General features: G+C 41.4%; 1 protein-coding gene across 2 annotated transcripts; it reads right to left on the bottom strand.

Annotated features, from left to right (window-relative positions):
• Positions 1 to 632: 632 nt before the first annotated feature.
• On the bottom strand, positions 633 to 11,497 carry STARD4 (StAR related lipid transfer domain containing 4). 2 transcript variants are annotated; one of them, XM_067315920.1, is made up of 6 exons: positions 11,469 to 11,497; positions 10,986 to 11,105; positions 8,973 to 9,022; positions 7,304 to 7,430; positions 5,926 to 6,040; positions 633 to 5,357 (listed from the first exon to the last, which is right to left on the bottom strand). In XM_067315920.1, exons 2-6 carry the CDS (start codon positions 11,088 to 11,090, stop codon positions 5,131 to 5,133), a joined length of 624 nt encoding a protein of 207 aa, XP_067172021.1. In that variant the 5' UTR covers positions 11,091 to 11,105; positions 11,469 to 11,497; the 3' UTR covers positions 633 to 5,130. The 2 variants fall into 2 exon arrangements, with proteins under 2 accessions (XP_067172021.1, XP_067172022.1); XM_067315921.1 differs by lacking the exon at positions 11,469 to 11,497 and adding an exon at positions 11,195 to 11,226.
• Between the last annotated feature and the right edge of the window lie 3,107 nt (positions 11,498 to 14,604).

The following is a 14,604-nucleotide window of genomic DNA, read 5'->3' as shown; positions in this document are numbered from 1 at the left end:
TAGTTGCTTTTCTCAGCAACAGAAGAGGGCTGGAATTTTTTGTTCTGAAGTCAAATTCTACAAAACTCTTCTGCTTTTGTGCTGGCTTAGTTACAGAAACAAGGAAAGGATCCACATGTAAGAAAGGCATTTTCTTCCTTTGTGAATTCTAATTAAATTGTCAAAATAGATGCTGTAGCATGCTTTAGAACCCTAATGCATATTATATGCCTTTAGTAAAGTTCCACATGTCTATGTGTTTAGGCTGAATTTAATGTTGACAGTTAACAAACCATTTCTTAAACATGGCAGGAGATAAATAGTCATAAGACAAAACTAATATAGTTCTTCCACAGTGATCATGGGATTGTTATTAAAAAAAATGTTTAGAATTTAAGTTTTGAGGAAAATGCTATTTGTATACTCTTCAAGAGACTTTAATTTAGCAAACATCTGAGTTGTGCATCTCCCTAGGCCTAAATCAAGATCCTAAATAAAAATATTTTTTCCTTTAATTATATGGAGACTAATTTACAGCATTAGAGACAGCCATGCAGCTGAAGATGAATTACGTTTTAGGGAGTTATGCCTGATTATGTAACTGAACACTACATCTGCCTGTGCAAGCATTGACAACACTGTCATGAGTCTGCTGGAGTTCATGTCTTAATTTATTCTGTAATCACATTCAAAATATAAATACAATTTTCTTCAGCACAGAACAAAATCGGTTAAAATCACTGTTAAGATAAATTAACATTGACTTTTTAAATATAGGCACAACTTGACTGGTTTCAATAGAACTATGGCTACTTGGCCAGCAGTGAACCTTGTAGATTGAATCACTAGCTCACACCTTCGAAACGGTTCAGTATCTCCATTCTTGGTTATTTCTGATTCCTGGAAGAATGATGCACTCTCTTAACATTTCAGTCTGTTAAAAGCATTAAAAACTTATCAAGTTTTGGATCAAAGCTTGTGCTCTTCCCAGAGTATATATCTAAAGCACTGCTCTACCTCTCAGCAGGCTGTAGTAGAGTATGTTGAACTGCCCCCAATTGCACCAACCTCTATCTGCTGCGCTTGCAAAATAAGCAGCACAGCTACAGGCAAGACTCAATGCTGGAGGTTTTAGATGAGAAAAAGAAGCTAAACATGGAAATTGTCTCATCTTTAGGCACCCCTCCCATCTACAAAGAGGACCTAGTTAAAGTGCCAAAGATTAGACTATGATAAAAGATATTTTTTTAAAAAAACTATCGATCATATAAAAATAATTCTGATGTGTCTATATACATGCCCTCTCTCTAGCAAAAACTGGTCTCTGCTATTTTTGGGTGCCAAGTTTGTCATCTCCTCATTCAGAAGCTGCTTTCAGATGACGCTGTCCTATATTCTAGTTTATCTGAAACACTCTTAAACTCAAGTACTGCAGTCAGCTTGTGTCCCACCCTGACAATGAAAAGTACTGGTAAACCTCACAAATTCGTGCAAATTCAGTACTGTGAGTATGACAGGAATCTAGGTTAAGTAACTTACTTTGCTCCCCGCTACCTTGTAACAAGCAAAATAAAGGCTCCTGCACTTTCTCCCCTCAATCCTCTTCCTGTTTGTGCTGTTTCTGCTCCTGGACTTCCCACTAACATGGGAGAAAAACAATGCCAGGTGGGGAAAGAGTTCCTGGTTGGATCAGCACTTGGTTTCATGGCTTCCTTGCTCTCAGGGTATTCTGGTTAGCAAGAGAGGTTTTGGTAGAAATTGGAATGAAAGGAATAGCTCTGTTTGTTTAAAGATTTAACAGTCCTCTCAATCCCTAGCTATATAAAAAGAAAATAAGTTTTCGTTTCAAACAGCTATAACACATCCTATGAAATTGGACATATTCATTATAATTCTGTATTACTCTTTAGCTGAGCTGCATGGCATAACAACTGTGTGGGTACCAGCTATGCATTGCTTCAGCAGTATAATCGGCATACTTTATCAGTCATCATTACACTCATAAGTTAGAAATATTTTTAGAACTGTGAGATGTCCCCAAATAAATCCTTAAAACTTGTTAGCACCTTCTCTCTGATATCTCCTAATCTGAAAACTGAAGAATTGCACAATGTTTTCTCTGATTAAAAAAAAAACAACCTGGCTCAGTTCTCTGCCTCCTGTAGTCTCTGCTCTGTTGTTCAGTTGAATGCTCAGACTCATTGGCAGAGGCAATAGTGTATGTATGTCTGTTAAAACATACAAAGCCAGTTTAATCGGTGTTTAAGGAACAAATTACTGCAATGCAACACAGGAGGCCTACTTTGCTTTTTGGAAACTTTGCCCTTATTCACAAAATCTCTCCATCCCTAGGCCTGTTACTGAAAACAATTCTGATTAAAAAGGAAACCTGCTTGGAGAAATGCTTATAAACAACATCATACATAAAATATGCTACAAATTTTCTTCCATTTAAACACATGTCTTTCTTCAGCTGCTCTGTGATTCATCAGCTTATCTTCTTTGCCATTTCTCTGAACACTAAATAAGACTAGATACTTTGAGGAGTTAGATCAGGCCCTTATGTTGGCCATTTGGAACAGGGACTTCTTAAAACTTTTTTGCAGTGCCTAGCACCATATAAACATCCTCCTGTAAAAGTGTCTTGTGCTCCTTTTGATCTGCTTCTCTAGCACTGAAATGTCTCTATGTGAGATTTAAACTGTGCTCTTCATGGAGCAATAGAACTTTTCTATATACGTACATCTATATCGCAACTGCCTCAATTAGTAAGACAGCAGCCTTAAAAAAAGGAGCCATGAATATTCACCTTCACTACACTTTTAGTCTTTTAATTGGGAGGAATCAATAGGGTACACTTCACACAGCTTCCTCTCTAATCATGTCAGTCTCATCCTATGGAGCAGTACTGCCAGGACTTTCATACTTGCCTCTGTACCAGTACCACTCACTACTAGAAAGGAGTGGATCCTAGCATTTAGGAAAAGCCTGTCTGCTGATGTTCATTCTTCAGTGTAAATGGTAGTAAAAGATCAGCCTGTGAATTCCCAACACTGGGAGGAAAATGGGGAAGATGATAGGGAAAAACTGGGAGAGTAACTAAGGAATTTAAAGGCAACTGTAGAATATGCAAACCCAATAGGGAGGTAACATTTTCTGCCTAGGAAGACACAGAAGTGAGTTTGATGCCACTGTCTTTAAAGTGTCTTAAGCTAAATTCTTTAGTGCAGTACTAAATGCTTTAGTAGGTGAAGCAAACTGGAAAAGCTCTCGCTAATATATAATATCCTACCCCCGCCCTCCCTACCTCTCTGCTCAAACAATGACACAGAAGTCCCTACTGTTCAGAGTTCAGCTACTGTGGCCAGTGTTCAAAGAGCCAATATTGCAGGGAAATAACTTTATCTGACCTTGCCTAATCCATGTCTGCTCCCGAAAGCTGGGTAGATGGGGGAGGGTAAGGGAGGATACAAGGCTCTCTGAAAGCCCTGTAAGAAGAGGGCAAAGTTGCAATTCAAAATAATTTCATCCAAATGCGTTTTTCAGATAGTCTTCTACCAGTTCCTGGATTGTGAAAGTTTGCATTCATAAATAAATATTATGAGCACTAAGATCCAAAGAGTTCCTTATGCTTTCTGGACATATGAATAAACCACCGAAGTAAACACAGCTTGCTATTGTCCCTTAGGAATGAATGTATACAACGCGCCCCTGAAACATTAGGGCTCCAAGGTATTTTCCCTAACCTGCTATGCAGCTAAGCTTGTCTCTATTAGCACTGGTAAAACACAGGGATAATTACAGCCTCCTCTTGAGCAAATGAGGCATACAAACATTAAACTCTCAAGACAAGGTTTTAAAGAGAATTCAGCTTCCTAGAAGTGTAGACAGTAAGCTTTTGAATCCCTCCACTATGTACCTATCAGTGTCATTAGGTGGCTAAATATCCTTAAAAGTATGACCCTTCAATTTCCAATGGCTTTGAGCAACTCTGCAGCTTGTGTTTTCGGCCTTCAGCTGCTCATGTTTTAAAATGCTTATTTCACCTATTGCAAATATCAGTCTTGGTACTGCCACAGAACTCCCTAGTATGCTGCTTCAGCACAGGCACACTTGAGGTGGCTGGGCCTGGCTACCCATCCAGGTATGCAGCAAGTCGGTGCTGTTCTGGCTACACTGCTGCCTGTGCTGAAGCAAGCTAGTGGACCTGGCTGTAGTTTCAGTAACTTCAGGTTTTTTTCTGTTAAGAAAGGCAAAAAATAAACTGGAAACACAATTGCATGCAAATCTAAGTAAAAACTATTTAGAAGTGCAGAGTAAAACAGAGGAACTGCGGGAGGTTTGGTATTTTGATGATTAAGCCTGTGATTAAAAGCCCACTGAAAACTATGGGAAGACACCTGAGGACTTACATGAGCTTTGGATCAACTGTAAGGGCATTTCATTATCTACGCACTGAGACTGCTGCATACAACAATTAAGTTACAGTTGCAACACCGAAGAAATGCCAATAATGAATACTTACTTTTGCTAACATAAGCAAATAGCTTTCTAACGAATAGTATCACTTGAAATTCAGCTATAACATCCATATGGTAAATCAAAGCAGATTGTTAAAACCAGGAATTTTTACAGAGCAATAAACTAAAATGTACAGAAATTACAGATGTGCCTGCACATACTATATAGCTCAAAAATCTAAAGTAAAGATAAAAAAATATAGATTATAAAATTACATATTCAATGAGATGCTGCCTGCACAGTGACCTGCACCCACTGAAAATCCTGAGCAGTTTCCACTCTCAGTACTGTTGGTGAGAGCTGACTTCATGCTGCATTTATCAAGCCCAGGCTCACATCTTTTGTTATCCTCCTAGGAAGCAGAGGGTTTATATGTTCAGACTATACCTGGCACAGCTATAGAGCGCTGAGCAGGAAACAAAATCTTGTGCTGTGAATTGGGAATGCATGCAGTCCAGCTAGGTATCAGATCAAAAAGTACTTGGTAAAGTTGTTTGGAACTCTCTACACAAAGCTTCAGGTATCATTCAGGAACAATGTTACTTGCCTCTGAACTGAGTAGCTAACCTACGCTAACCTGTACAATGTAATTTGATTGCAAGAAACGCATGGACTTCTAAGTCAGTTTGACTATGTTTTCAGTGCCTTTTTAAGGTCAGAGTAGAAATTAGTCAGGGTACTAGCCATGGCAGTGTCTACTGCAGATTGTGGCAGCATCCCTCGCAGTTCAGTCTGTATATAACCTGTCAAAAGACTGTGGCTAGAGTAGTCCTTAAGTGGGATGCAGAACCAACCACAAGGGTGATTGAATCCACGGACAAAATTAGGTCTCATTTCTCCATAGTCTAGGCTTATACCTATTGAGGGAAAACAAAAACAAAACAAACAAAAAGCAAATGAATTTGAGACAGATGAAAAATAAAGGCACAGTAAATTTAAAAAGCTCAAGTTTCTGCTTGGGGAATTCAGTAGTAGTGATAGACACACAAATTTTGGGGGGTACTTTCATGCATGAAAGTTGTCTATTCTTCATTCAAACTCCCTCACAGATGAAGAGAACTTGATAATCAGAAATTATGACATTAAAAAGATATTCCTCTCATTTACTAGTGAATTGTTATCTCACCCAATCTGCTGTGTGAGCTGGAGCAGACCACTCAACTTGTCTCTACCACTCCTGTCCTACAGTTGGTGAAAATGGAGCTTTAATACACAGGGATGGCTCATGGATAAGCTGGTATTTGCACACTGCTTTAAATCTGTAAAATGTTCAAATACCTTTGAAATACTTATTGGAAATTGTTTTATGCAGTTTTTGAATGCTTAGGTATAAAAGAAGTACAGAACTAAACTTAACTAGAATCATATCTCAAGCCAAGCAGCTGTGGCAAAATAAGAAATAAGCAGAGCTGAGTGGTGCCTTACCACATGTTAGAAGCCCATCCTCATAGCTTGTAGTGTAAGAGAAATCAACAAACTCTCTTGGTGCTATGATGTTCCAGAGCTGGCCTGCAGTGGTGTAGCGCATCACACAGCAGTTCTTGTTGAGTGACACAATGAAGAGGATAGGAAAACAAAAAGATCTAAGTACAACGAAAAGGAAATTTATGCTTGTATGCAGCTGGTCTTTTCCACAAAGGCCCCCTCCTCCACTGGCAGCCTCTGTCCTCAACTACACACTGTGCAGGCAACTCCAGTGAGATCTGAATGAAGGTGTCATTTTCTAGTCTAAATGCTGAAAGTTTGCAAGGACTTGCAGTCTGCAACTGAGAGCTGCAGGAGCTGAGAATATCTGGCACCTTTAAACCACAGTGATTAAAATGGAGAACTGTAAGTCAAGGACTGGGAACTAAAAGCCATGTGGCTTTTATGTGGCTTACCTACTACTTAGAAAGTCTGAAAGTACCAGGAATAAACCCCAGAAGGCCACTCTCAGTACTAGGAGCCTCTGTAAAGCACTTATAATCCACAAAGTGGATAACAAAACAGAATGCAAACAAGTCTTCAGAAAGGCATTCTTAAGAGACATTTAGGGTTTCTGTAAATATTACTAAATCACAAAAATTTGTTTTTGTAAATAATTAGCAAAAAACCTTTGCCATATAATTCTTTCTTAAGAGCCAGAGCAAAAGATGATTAATCAGTGTTTAAGCCAGAAGCCCATAGGCTTTTGAAATTCTGTACTGAATGTCCCCAGTAACCAAAATAAAGCTACCAGCTGGCACATAATCAGCTTCAAACCTACCTTTCTTTTGCAAGTCCTGCCCCTCAGTATGAACTATTCTGGCTTCCAGCACAAAACCCTGCCGCATATTGAAGTCAGACTTTTGGGAATAGAGAGAGGCTGTAGTTTCTGTAAAAGTATCTGTGGAATTTTAACACCTACAATTATGCACATTGTGGAACAGAAGAAAGCAAGCTGTATGAAAAGTCTTTGGGATATAAAATACCACACTATAGTTCTCTCTATATGCACATTTTTTCAGAGGGTTCCAGAGCTCCCAGATCTGAGAGAATCATGACCTTCCTAGTTTTACTCCATACTTCCTTATTTTCCTTAGTATTCTCATTTCTAGCACTGATGGAAAGTTGAACTTCAGGCTTCAGAACAGGACTGTGAAGATAACCCTCTCACATCCGAGCTTACCCACAACATGTATGCACAAAAATCACACGCACATGTAGAAAAGATCTGACTCCTTAGGCTAATATCACTATTTGCTGGAACAACTGCTCTGATGCACTGTTGAATTCACACAGGCACCTACACACATTTTCTTGATGAATTTAATCAAATCTTTACCTCTTCAAATGTTTCTATGATGTCCATTGTAGTCATTAAGCTGTCCCAGTCTAGCCTATAAGGTCCAGGGCGAATATGATCCACTATTCTGTTAGTAACATCTTCCACCACTCCTTGAGCTTTGTAGCTAGAGAAACATGTTTACATTTAAAAGTGAGAAATTCTTTCCAAGCATTCTATTAGTTTGCAACAGCATGCTTACTGTAATACCTTGCTACCTGGGGTTGTAATCAGCATACAATTTTATCAGAAAAGCAGTATGGAAAAAGACCTACTGTTGTATCTATTCCTTTCCACCGCAATAAACAGTATTCTGAGAAATTTTGTGCTTAAGCTGCACCTGTATTTCTCAAACTGCAAATTCTTTCCTCAGATAAAAATCATCATGTTTATTTCTAAAACAACTTTTCATTTTGTTGCTCTCTCAGGGGAAGTAAGGGAGTCCTCCAGGGAAAAGTGAAACTAAAAGCAAACAGAAAAGAGTGAAGGGATATGTGGGGGAAAAAGAATATTCACAAAGTAGAAACAACAGTAGTAAAACCAAGACAATAAGAAACTAAATTATGCTTTGGTGACCTATTAGAACAACATAGAAGATAATTTGGTGTAAGTTATTAGACACTAGACTTTTTGCTTATTTGAGTTGCCTGACCTCATGTTCCTCAAGAGGGAAAAATAGATCAAAATCATTATTTTCAAAACATTTCTTATGCATTATGCTGTTATTATTACCAGCAGGTAATTATTCATTTATTCACTCACATGGTTCACCCACTTTCACTCACAGTTACATGGTTGGAGCAAAAGTAGTGAGGCCAACCCCAGCCACATGCTCAGAAGTGGAGGGGCACATTAACATGTCAGTGGTTTCTAGGCAGGTGTTTGGGAAGTCCCTCAAAAGATCCTTTATTTCACCAGGTGTATATATAACCCTGCAGTCTTCATCTGTAGATAGAAGCCACTGCCCTCTTGGCTGTGGTTTAAGTTACACAACCTGTTGTTGATGCCAGTGTGCACTGATGGCTCCGTACGGATTCAGCAGACTTGGTGCCTGGGCTTAACAGTTCTTGCAGATTCAACAGGCCTTGTAGTCCCCAGAGCATATCAGTCCTAGAGATGCTTTCAAACACTGTGTTTTCACAATATTTTTCCTTCCTTCAGCCTGCTGTTTTCTAGTTACTATTCCTCCATCTAAACTTACAGATACCTATAGAACCCAATCACAGAGAGTCACAAAGGAAGGGCCTCTATGGCACACATCTTTCCCACAATTATGTGCTTGATGTCTTACTCTATTGTCGTTGCACAGTCACTGTGACAGTGCAAGTACCATAAGAGGTGGGCTGTCACTCAGTAATACCTGGGAGCTACTGAACCTGGACTTGATTCTGTGGTTTACAGATCATCTTTCTAAAAAGTCTGGGAATATGATGTTGCCAACTTAAGCCAATGGGAGTTTTGCGGTCTGTTCCACAGTGTTCGCTTTTAGTTATTTCAGACAATATGTAAGACTAAAGCATTTAGTTATAAAACTAAAAAGAAATGGTACAGGCCTTTGCACAGCAAAGAGGTACATTAGATGATCGACCTAGCTTCTTCACATCCTAAATTCTCTAAAGCACATTTGTGGAACCATAAAAATATGTATCTGGTCTGAAGGCAAACTTACAGGTATCCATTGAATTCTTCTGATGGTTTACGCCACACAGTAGCATCTTTCTGAAAAAGAATGGAAGTTATGGTATTAACTGTTATTCACAGACAATTCTAAGATGTCCAGAAAACATCACATTTTTCTGAAGAACAAAAGACTTTACCATTAATAACTTTAGCAGTATATCCCAAAGTGGTCACAGACCTAATATCTAGGAACTTTTGTACATTTTTCTTAAGAACAGAAGCAGATGTTTCAGGCATCTTTTACTGACAATCTTCCATTCTTTCCAAAAATCACTCAAGTGACTTTCTCAGTATCAAATTCTAGAAGCCTCTCCAAAAATAGCACTTGGCAGGCTAAGCCAGTTTACTAGGAATGCACAGAGTATAATGGAATCACATTATTACACAAAGCCTTCCAAATAAAAGATGACTGGAAAGTCATTGTCTGGACACTACTCAGACAGGAAGACCAGGCAACTTATGTTTGCACTTCTGTAGCACATGACCAAGCACATGTGTGGCAGGAGGTGCTGACAGTGGCTGAAAAGGAAGCTTAAGTTATCCCTCTCTCCTAGATGCCTGACTAGAAACATCCTGCAAGCAGTGGTCTATTCATTTTAGAGTTTGCCATAGGAAATAAAGAAATGGTATCCCTTGTTTTTATCTAACTATAAAATGGAACCGTGGTATAAAATCTGTATATTTAGGTGTTATAAAAGTGCCCTCTGGGATTTTCTTTATTTGGTATCATGAATATGTAAACACTAAGACCCAAACACCCTAAAGAACAGTACTGTAAGGACTACATCCTGAACTGTTAAACATAGTGAGGAGGAAAGCATCTTCCCCCTCAATAAAATGCCCCTCAGGAATCTTCCTTGCAGATAGCTAAAACTCTGAATTTCTTTTACCTGGCAAAATACCAAAACAAAAGGAAGGAAGGAAGTCCAACTGGGACTTTACAGGAGTAAAATATGGGGATTAAGGTGATCTGAACAGTGAGATTCAGGTAACTTTCTAAAGGAAAATAAGGGTATGAGACTTATCATTTAGGAAAGCAGGGTTGAGGTAGGTGTTTTGCAAGAGTAAAAGACTTGGGTGCTCTGTTTCTCCCTTTCAAGAAATGAAATTTGTTACTTCTGGAGATAATTGAGTTACATTTGGAAAATTTGACCCTGCCTTATCAATGTGTACTCACAAATACAAGGCTCTCCAAAAGCATTGTAACAAAAGGGCAAAGATACAAATTTACTACACTAGTTCTATCACCTTACCACACTGAGATACAAAAGCCAAAATTCATTTCTACTTCCTGTGCCAGACAGAACTAAAAAGTATTCACTCAGTCTACGACTGAGGCATCTGGGAAGTTTATTTAGCTTGATGGAGTGGGACTCTCAAATGTCAAGCAGCTAAAAAGAAGGGTATGACAAACTGCTTGGGGAAAGCAGGGACTGCCTTCTGCTTTGATGGGAAGAAACTTTTGATAATGTGGGGGCTCTGATATGCTGCTGTAGCTTGAAGGCAATAGAAACATATGAAGAGATGTGAGAGAAAGAACTGAGAATGATCTTACTTTTTAAGAACATCAGAGACAGAGCATGATGGGTTCAGGCATCACAGACAAATGAGATTTCGGAGGCTGTCAGACCCTACCTGAAGTTTGTGACTGATAGTTAGAAAGTACAAGTGAGCACCTCGCAACACTACTAGCACTAACAGTATTTCAAATTTTGTTTCAAAGAAAGCCCATAACCCTACATAGGTAGGATTCCACCATGAGACACTTTCCTGAAAATTGGTATGAAGAATGACAGAGTATGTCTGCAAAGAGAGGAAAAACTCACTGTTATCTAAAGCTGTACTATCCTAGAATGGTTGTTTCACCTGAAAGTCCTGTAAGAATTTGCCAGATGTTTGACATTTGTGTTATACAGCATAATTTTTTTCCCCTAAGTGACCTACCACTTGCTTGACACAACAAATCGTGTCACAGGCAAGAAACTCCACCTAGATCACTTACAGTTTTCTTAGCAATCCGCCATTCGCTGTCTCCGATGCTGTGGTACTGAATCAGAGTGTTCTGCAGTTTTGTAGCCAGGGGTGCTGAATCTGGCAGGAGATCCATTTTTTCTCCTCCTGCCTTAAAAAAAGAAAGAAAGAAAGAAATCAAAACAGGACACTAAATTAAATAAAAGCATTACTCATTTAAACACGCTGACATCTACTCACTTTGAAGTGGAAACTATCAATCTCAAAACAAACTCCCCCAGCCCGACGCTCGCTCTGGATGAGAGGAGCAGGAGGGGCGAGGCAGCCGGCAAGAGCTGTCCTTAGCAGACGCGCGGCGCGGCGCGGGGGGGTGCAGGCAGCGGGCCAACACCCCAACGGTCGCCCCCAAAGGCCGCCCCCGCGGCGCTCGCGCCTGGCCTTCCGCGGCCGTTGGAAGCGCGCGACGAGCCCCGCGCTGCCGCTACGGCCGCTGGCCCGGAGCCCCCGCACTCACCTGCGGCCGCGGCCCTCTTCCCCCTCCCACTCCGGCAGGGGCGCTGGCGGGCCGCCCGGCCGCCAACGGCCGATGCCGGCAGCCAATGAGGGTGCAGCCGGCTTCCCAGCGCAGCCAATGGCGGCGCATCCGCTGTCGGTGGTTTGCAGCGCTACCGCCTCGGCAGAGCGCGAAGCTCGGATGGGGCGGGCCAGCAGGGTGTGGCCCTACTGGCTAATCCCCGCCCACGCTCTCCGCCTTCTCCTATCACGCGAACTTTCGACCGGTCACTGGCTTGTCGTCACTGGCGGGAGGAAGGAGGGCGCCTTCCCATTCGCTGCTGCGGGGGAGCAGGGCGGTGTGATTGGGCGGAGGGAGTGGAGTGGTGGGAGAGGGGCGGGGTTAAACGCCGCCCGGCGTCCGGCGCGAGCCCGGCCGTTGCTGCTGGCGGACCGGAACGGGGGTGACTGTTGCTGCGCGTCTGCGCCTCGCGTGGCTTCCCGCTCAGCGCGGCCTGGGGATGCTGCCAGGGCAGCGGCCGGGGCCAGACAGCAGCAGGCTGTGCCGGTGCGTCTGTGATAACCGCCCGTTGCTACCACACCCCGTGATAGCACTCCATACCCCTGTCACCGGGGTGGGGTTACACTGAGCCTTGTTTTCTCCAACCTGCCGTGTTAATATAACTTTATTAAGGTTTACTCAGTGTTGCAAAATGGGTGATATTGGTGCTTTTCAGCTGAGGCGTTGTGCATACTCCCCTGCCTGCTTCAGCCATTCAGCTGAGGCCTGACCTGCTAGTTCAAATGGAGTGGGCAAGAGTGGTGAAGACCTTCGTCCCCATTTCAGCACCCCCCAGGTTGCAGTCAGCTATGACTTTGTCACAGCATCAGAGATTGAAAACAAAACGTCTGTCTAGCTGTGAAGGATTTCAGACAGTGCAGAGCACAGCACCCACTGTAAGTAGCACGTTGCAGTGAGAAAACCAAAGACGCACCATCACTTTTGGTCAGCAATGCTTCCCTTGTGGTTCAGCATACTTTTGAGAAAGCATTGATGTTATGTTTAGCTCTGTAGAGCAGCAAGCAGACCAGATTCTTCTTGTGTAATAAGGCTGCACCTGAGGTCAGCTCAGGTTTGAAACAAACTCTAAAGTATAGGTAACTGATTGTTTCCTGTCTCCCTCGCTGCAGAATTGCACTGTTCCCTGGTCTTCACCCACATCAGTCCAACAGAATTACATTTGGTGACACCCAAGCAAAAAGTCCAAACTCTTCTTGGAAGGGCAGTAAAAAGAAAAGGGACAAGAAGTAACAGTAAAAAAATAGAGTAAAAAGTATGGGGACACCAGCTTTTCCTTGTGTGATAATACGTTGTTCATCTTAGCCAGTGCTAGCTTCCAAAATGAATGGTTTAAACATTTGTAATATTCTTGATACACTGCTTTACACCAGCCTTTTTGAGCTACCCCTAGCTCCCCTTCCTCATCAGTGCTTTGTAGCATTCTTTCTGTGGAACACGACCTGCATAAAACAAACATAGCAGATGTTCTAATAAAGAGCCTGTTCAGTTCACACCTTTCAGTCGTTTTTCCTTAAATGAAAATTGGTCTCTAGGCAAAGACCATGTTTGTTAGGACAGCTGAAGTGAAAATGCCTTATGTGCAATCCTTGAAATTTTACAGTACAGAATCAAAAGAGTAGTTTTGAGACTGAATCATAGCAACATTGCTAAGATTCAATGTATTTCACTGGTCTTCGTCCAGACTCCGGTCCGTTATCTTTCTGTTGGCAATAGAGTATATTTGACCAGCTCCCTGGCTACTCTCCCCACTCTTCCTTGGCCTGTAGCACTCTTCAAAGTCTGATGTCTTCTGGCCTTTGAAAATGACTTTCTTTCCTTGTGGGCTGTTACTTAGTTTAAACCTCCAAGGCAAGCTTGTTTTTTTGTTTTGTTTGTTTGTTTGTTTTTTAACTTTTAGAGGAAGTGAGACCTTGTTTTCTGAAGGTGGGAAGTTACGTTTTTCATTGGAAAATGATGACTTTTGAAGAAAATCTTACTGGTAAACCTTATTTATGTCATTTTTTCATGGACTGGAAGGATTATAATGGAAAGCTGCCTGGTCTCTTGAAAGCTGCTCTGGCAGACTGCTCATACAGCTAGGTTCTGTAATTCTAGGATAAGTCTTCTATACAGCTCTGGCTACTCTAGATTCTGATGTTCAGTATTCATTTTATAGGTATGGGCTGACTGGGTGCTCTCAGGGCTTGCAAACTAGTATTTATTTAATTAGTATGAGACTTTCATATCTTCTAGTGCTCCCTGCTGTGCAACAGTGTCGGTGAAGCACCTGAGGTAATTGGCATGTAAGCACTTCCATATATATTTCCTGGGCTATATTCCTTCATTAGCTACAGCAGTACCAATAGTGGTTGGGACACGAGCCTATGTGAGGAAAAACTATGATCCTGCTCTTTCCTCCTGACCTCCATGCACATCTGCAGCAGGCACTTTTGAACCACTGCCAAATTACACCAGGGCCTTGTCACCCCAGGAGTAGGCAGTATTGCTGTAGAAGGATGTCTGTTCCTGTTGTTATACAGCACCTTGCACAGGGAAATTTTGATGGTCATGATGAGTAGGATCCTTGGACATTGTTAAAAGCCCCAAAATAGCTCTGTCCCCCAGCATGAAAATAACTTGATAAATCAAATTTATCCTGAAAGATGCCATGGTTCTCTTGATTAATTTTTATCTTAAAGTGCTTGATATTTCATCCTAGAAATTTTTTTTTAATGCAAAAGTATGAGCCTAACTACTGGCATTTAATTTTAGCTAAGCTGTGCCTAGGAATGGGATGATGGCTGAAAATGTCCCTCTGTGGAATGTGTTACAGAGTAGAAAGAAGGGTATCATGGGTGGCTTTCAAATGCAAAGAGCTGTACACATCCAACCGCAATGTCTTGCAAGTGTGTTGGAGGTAAAAAAAAAAAAAAGTACAGTTTACCAAACATAGCAGACCACATTCCGCTTTTGTAACAAAGGGTATAGAATTATTTGCATTTAGTGGGCTTGTTCCTATATGACACTTGGAAGGCTGGCTCCAGTCCAGAACAGCGCTGAAGTATTTTACTGGATCAAAGCCAGAACTGCAGCTGTT

This window comes from Apteryx mantelli, chromosome Z, assembly GCF_036417845.1.
Source record: "Apteryx mantelli isolate bAptMan1 chromosome Z, bAptMan1.hap1, whole genome shotgun sequence".
Classification (NCBI taxonomy): domain Eukaryota; kingdom Metazoa; phylum Chordata; class Aves; order Apterygiformes; family Apterygidae; genus Apteryx; species Apteryx mantelli.
This window is presented reverse-complemented; position numbering and strand designations above follow the sequence as displayed.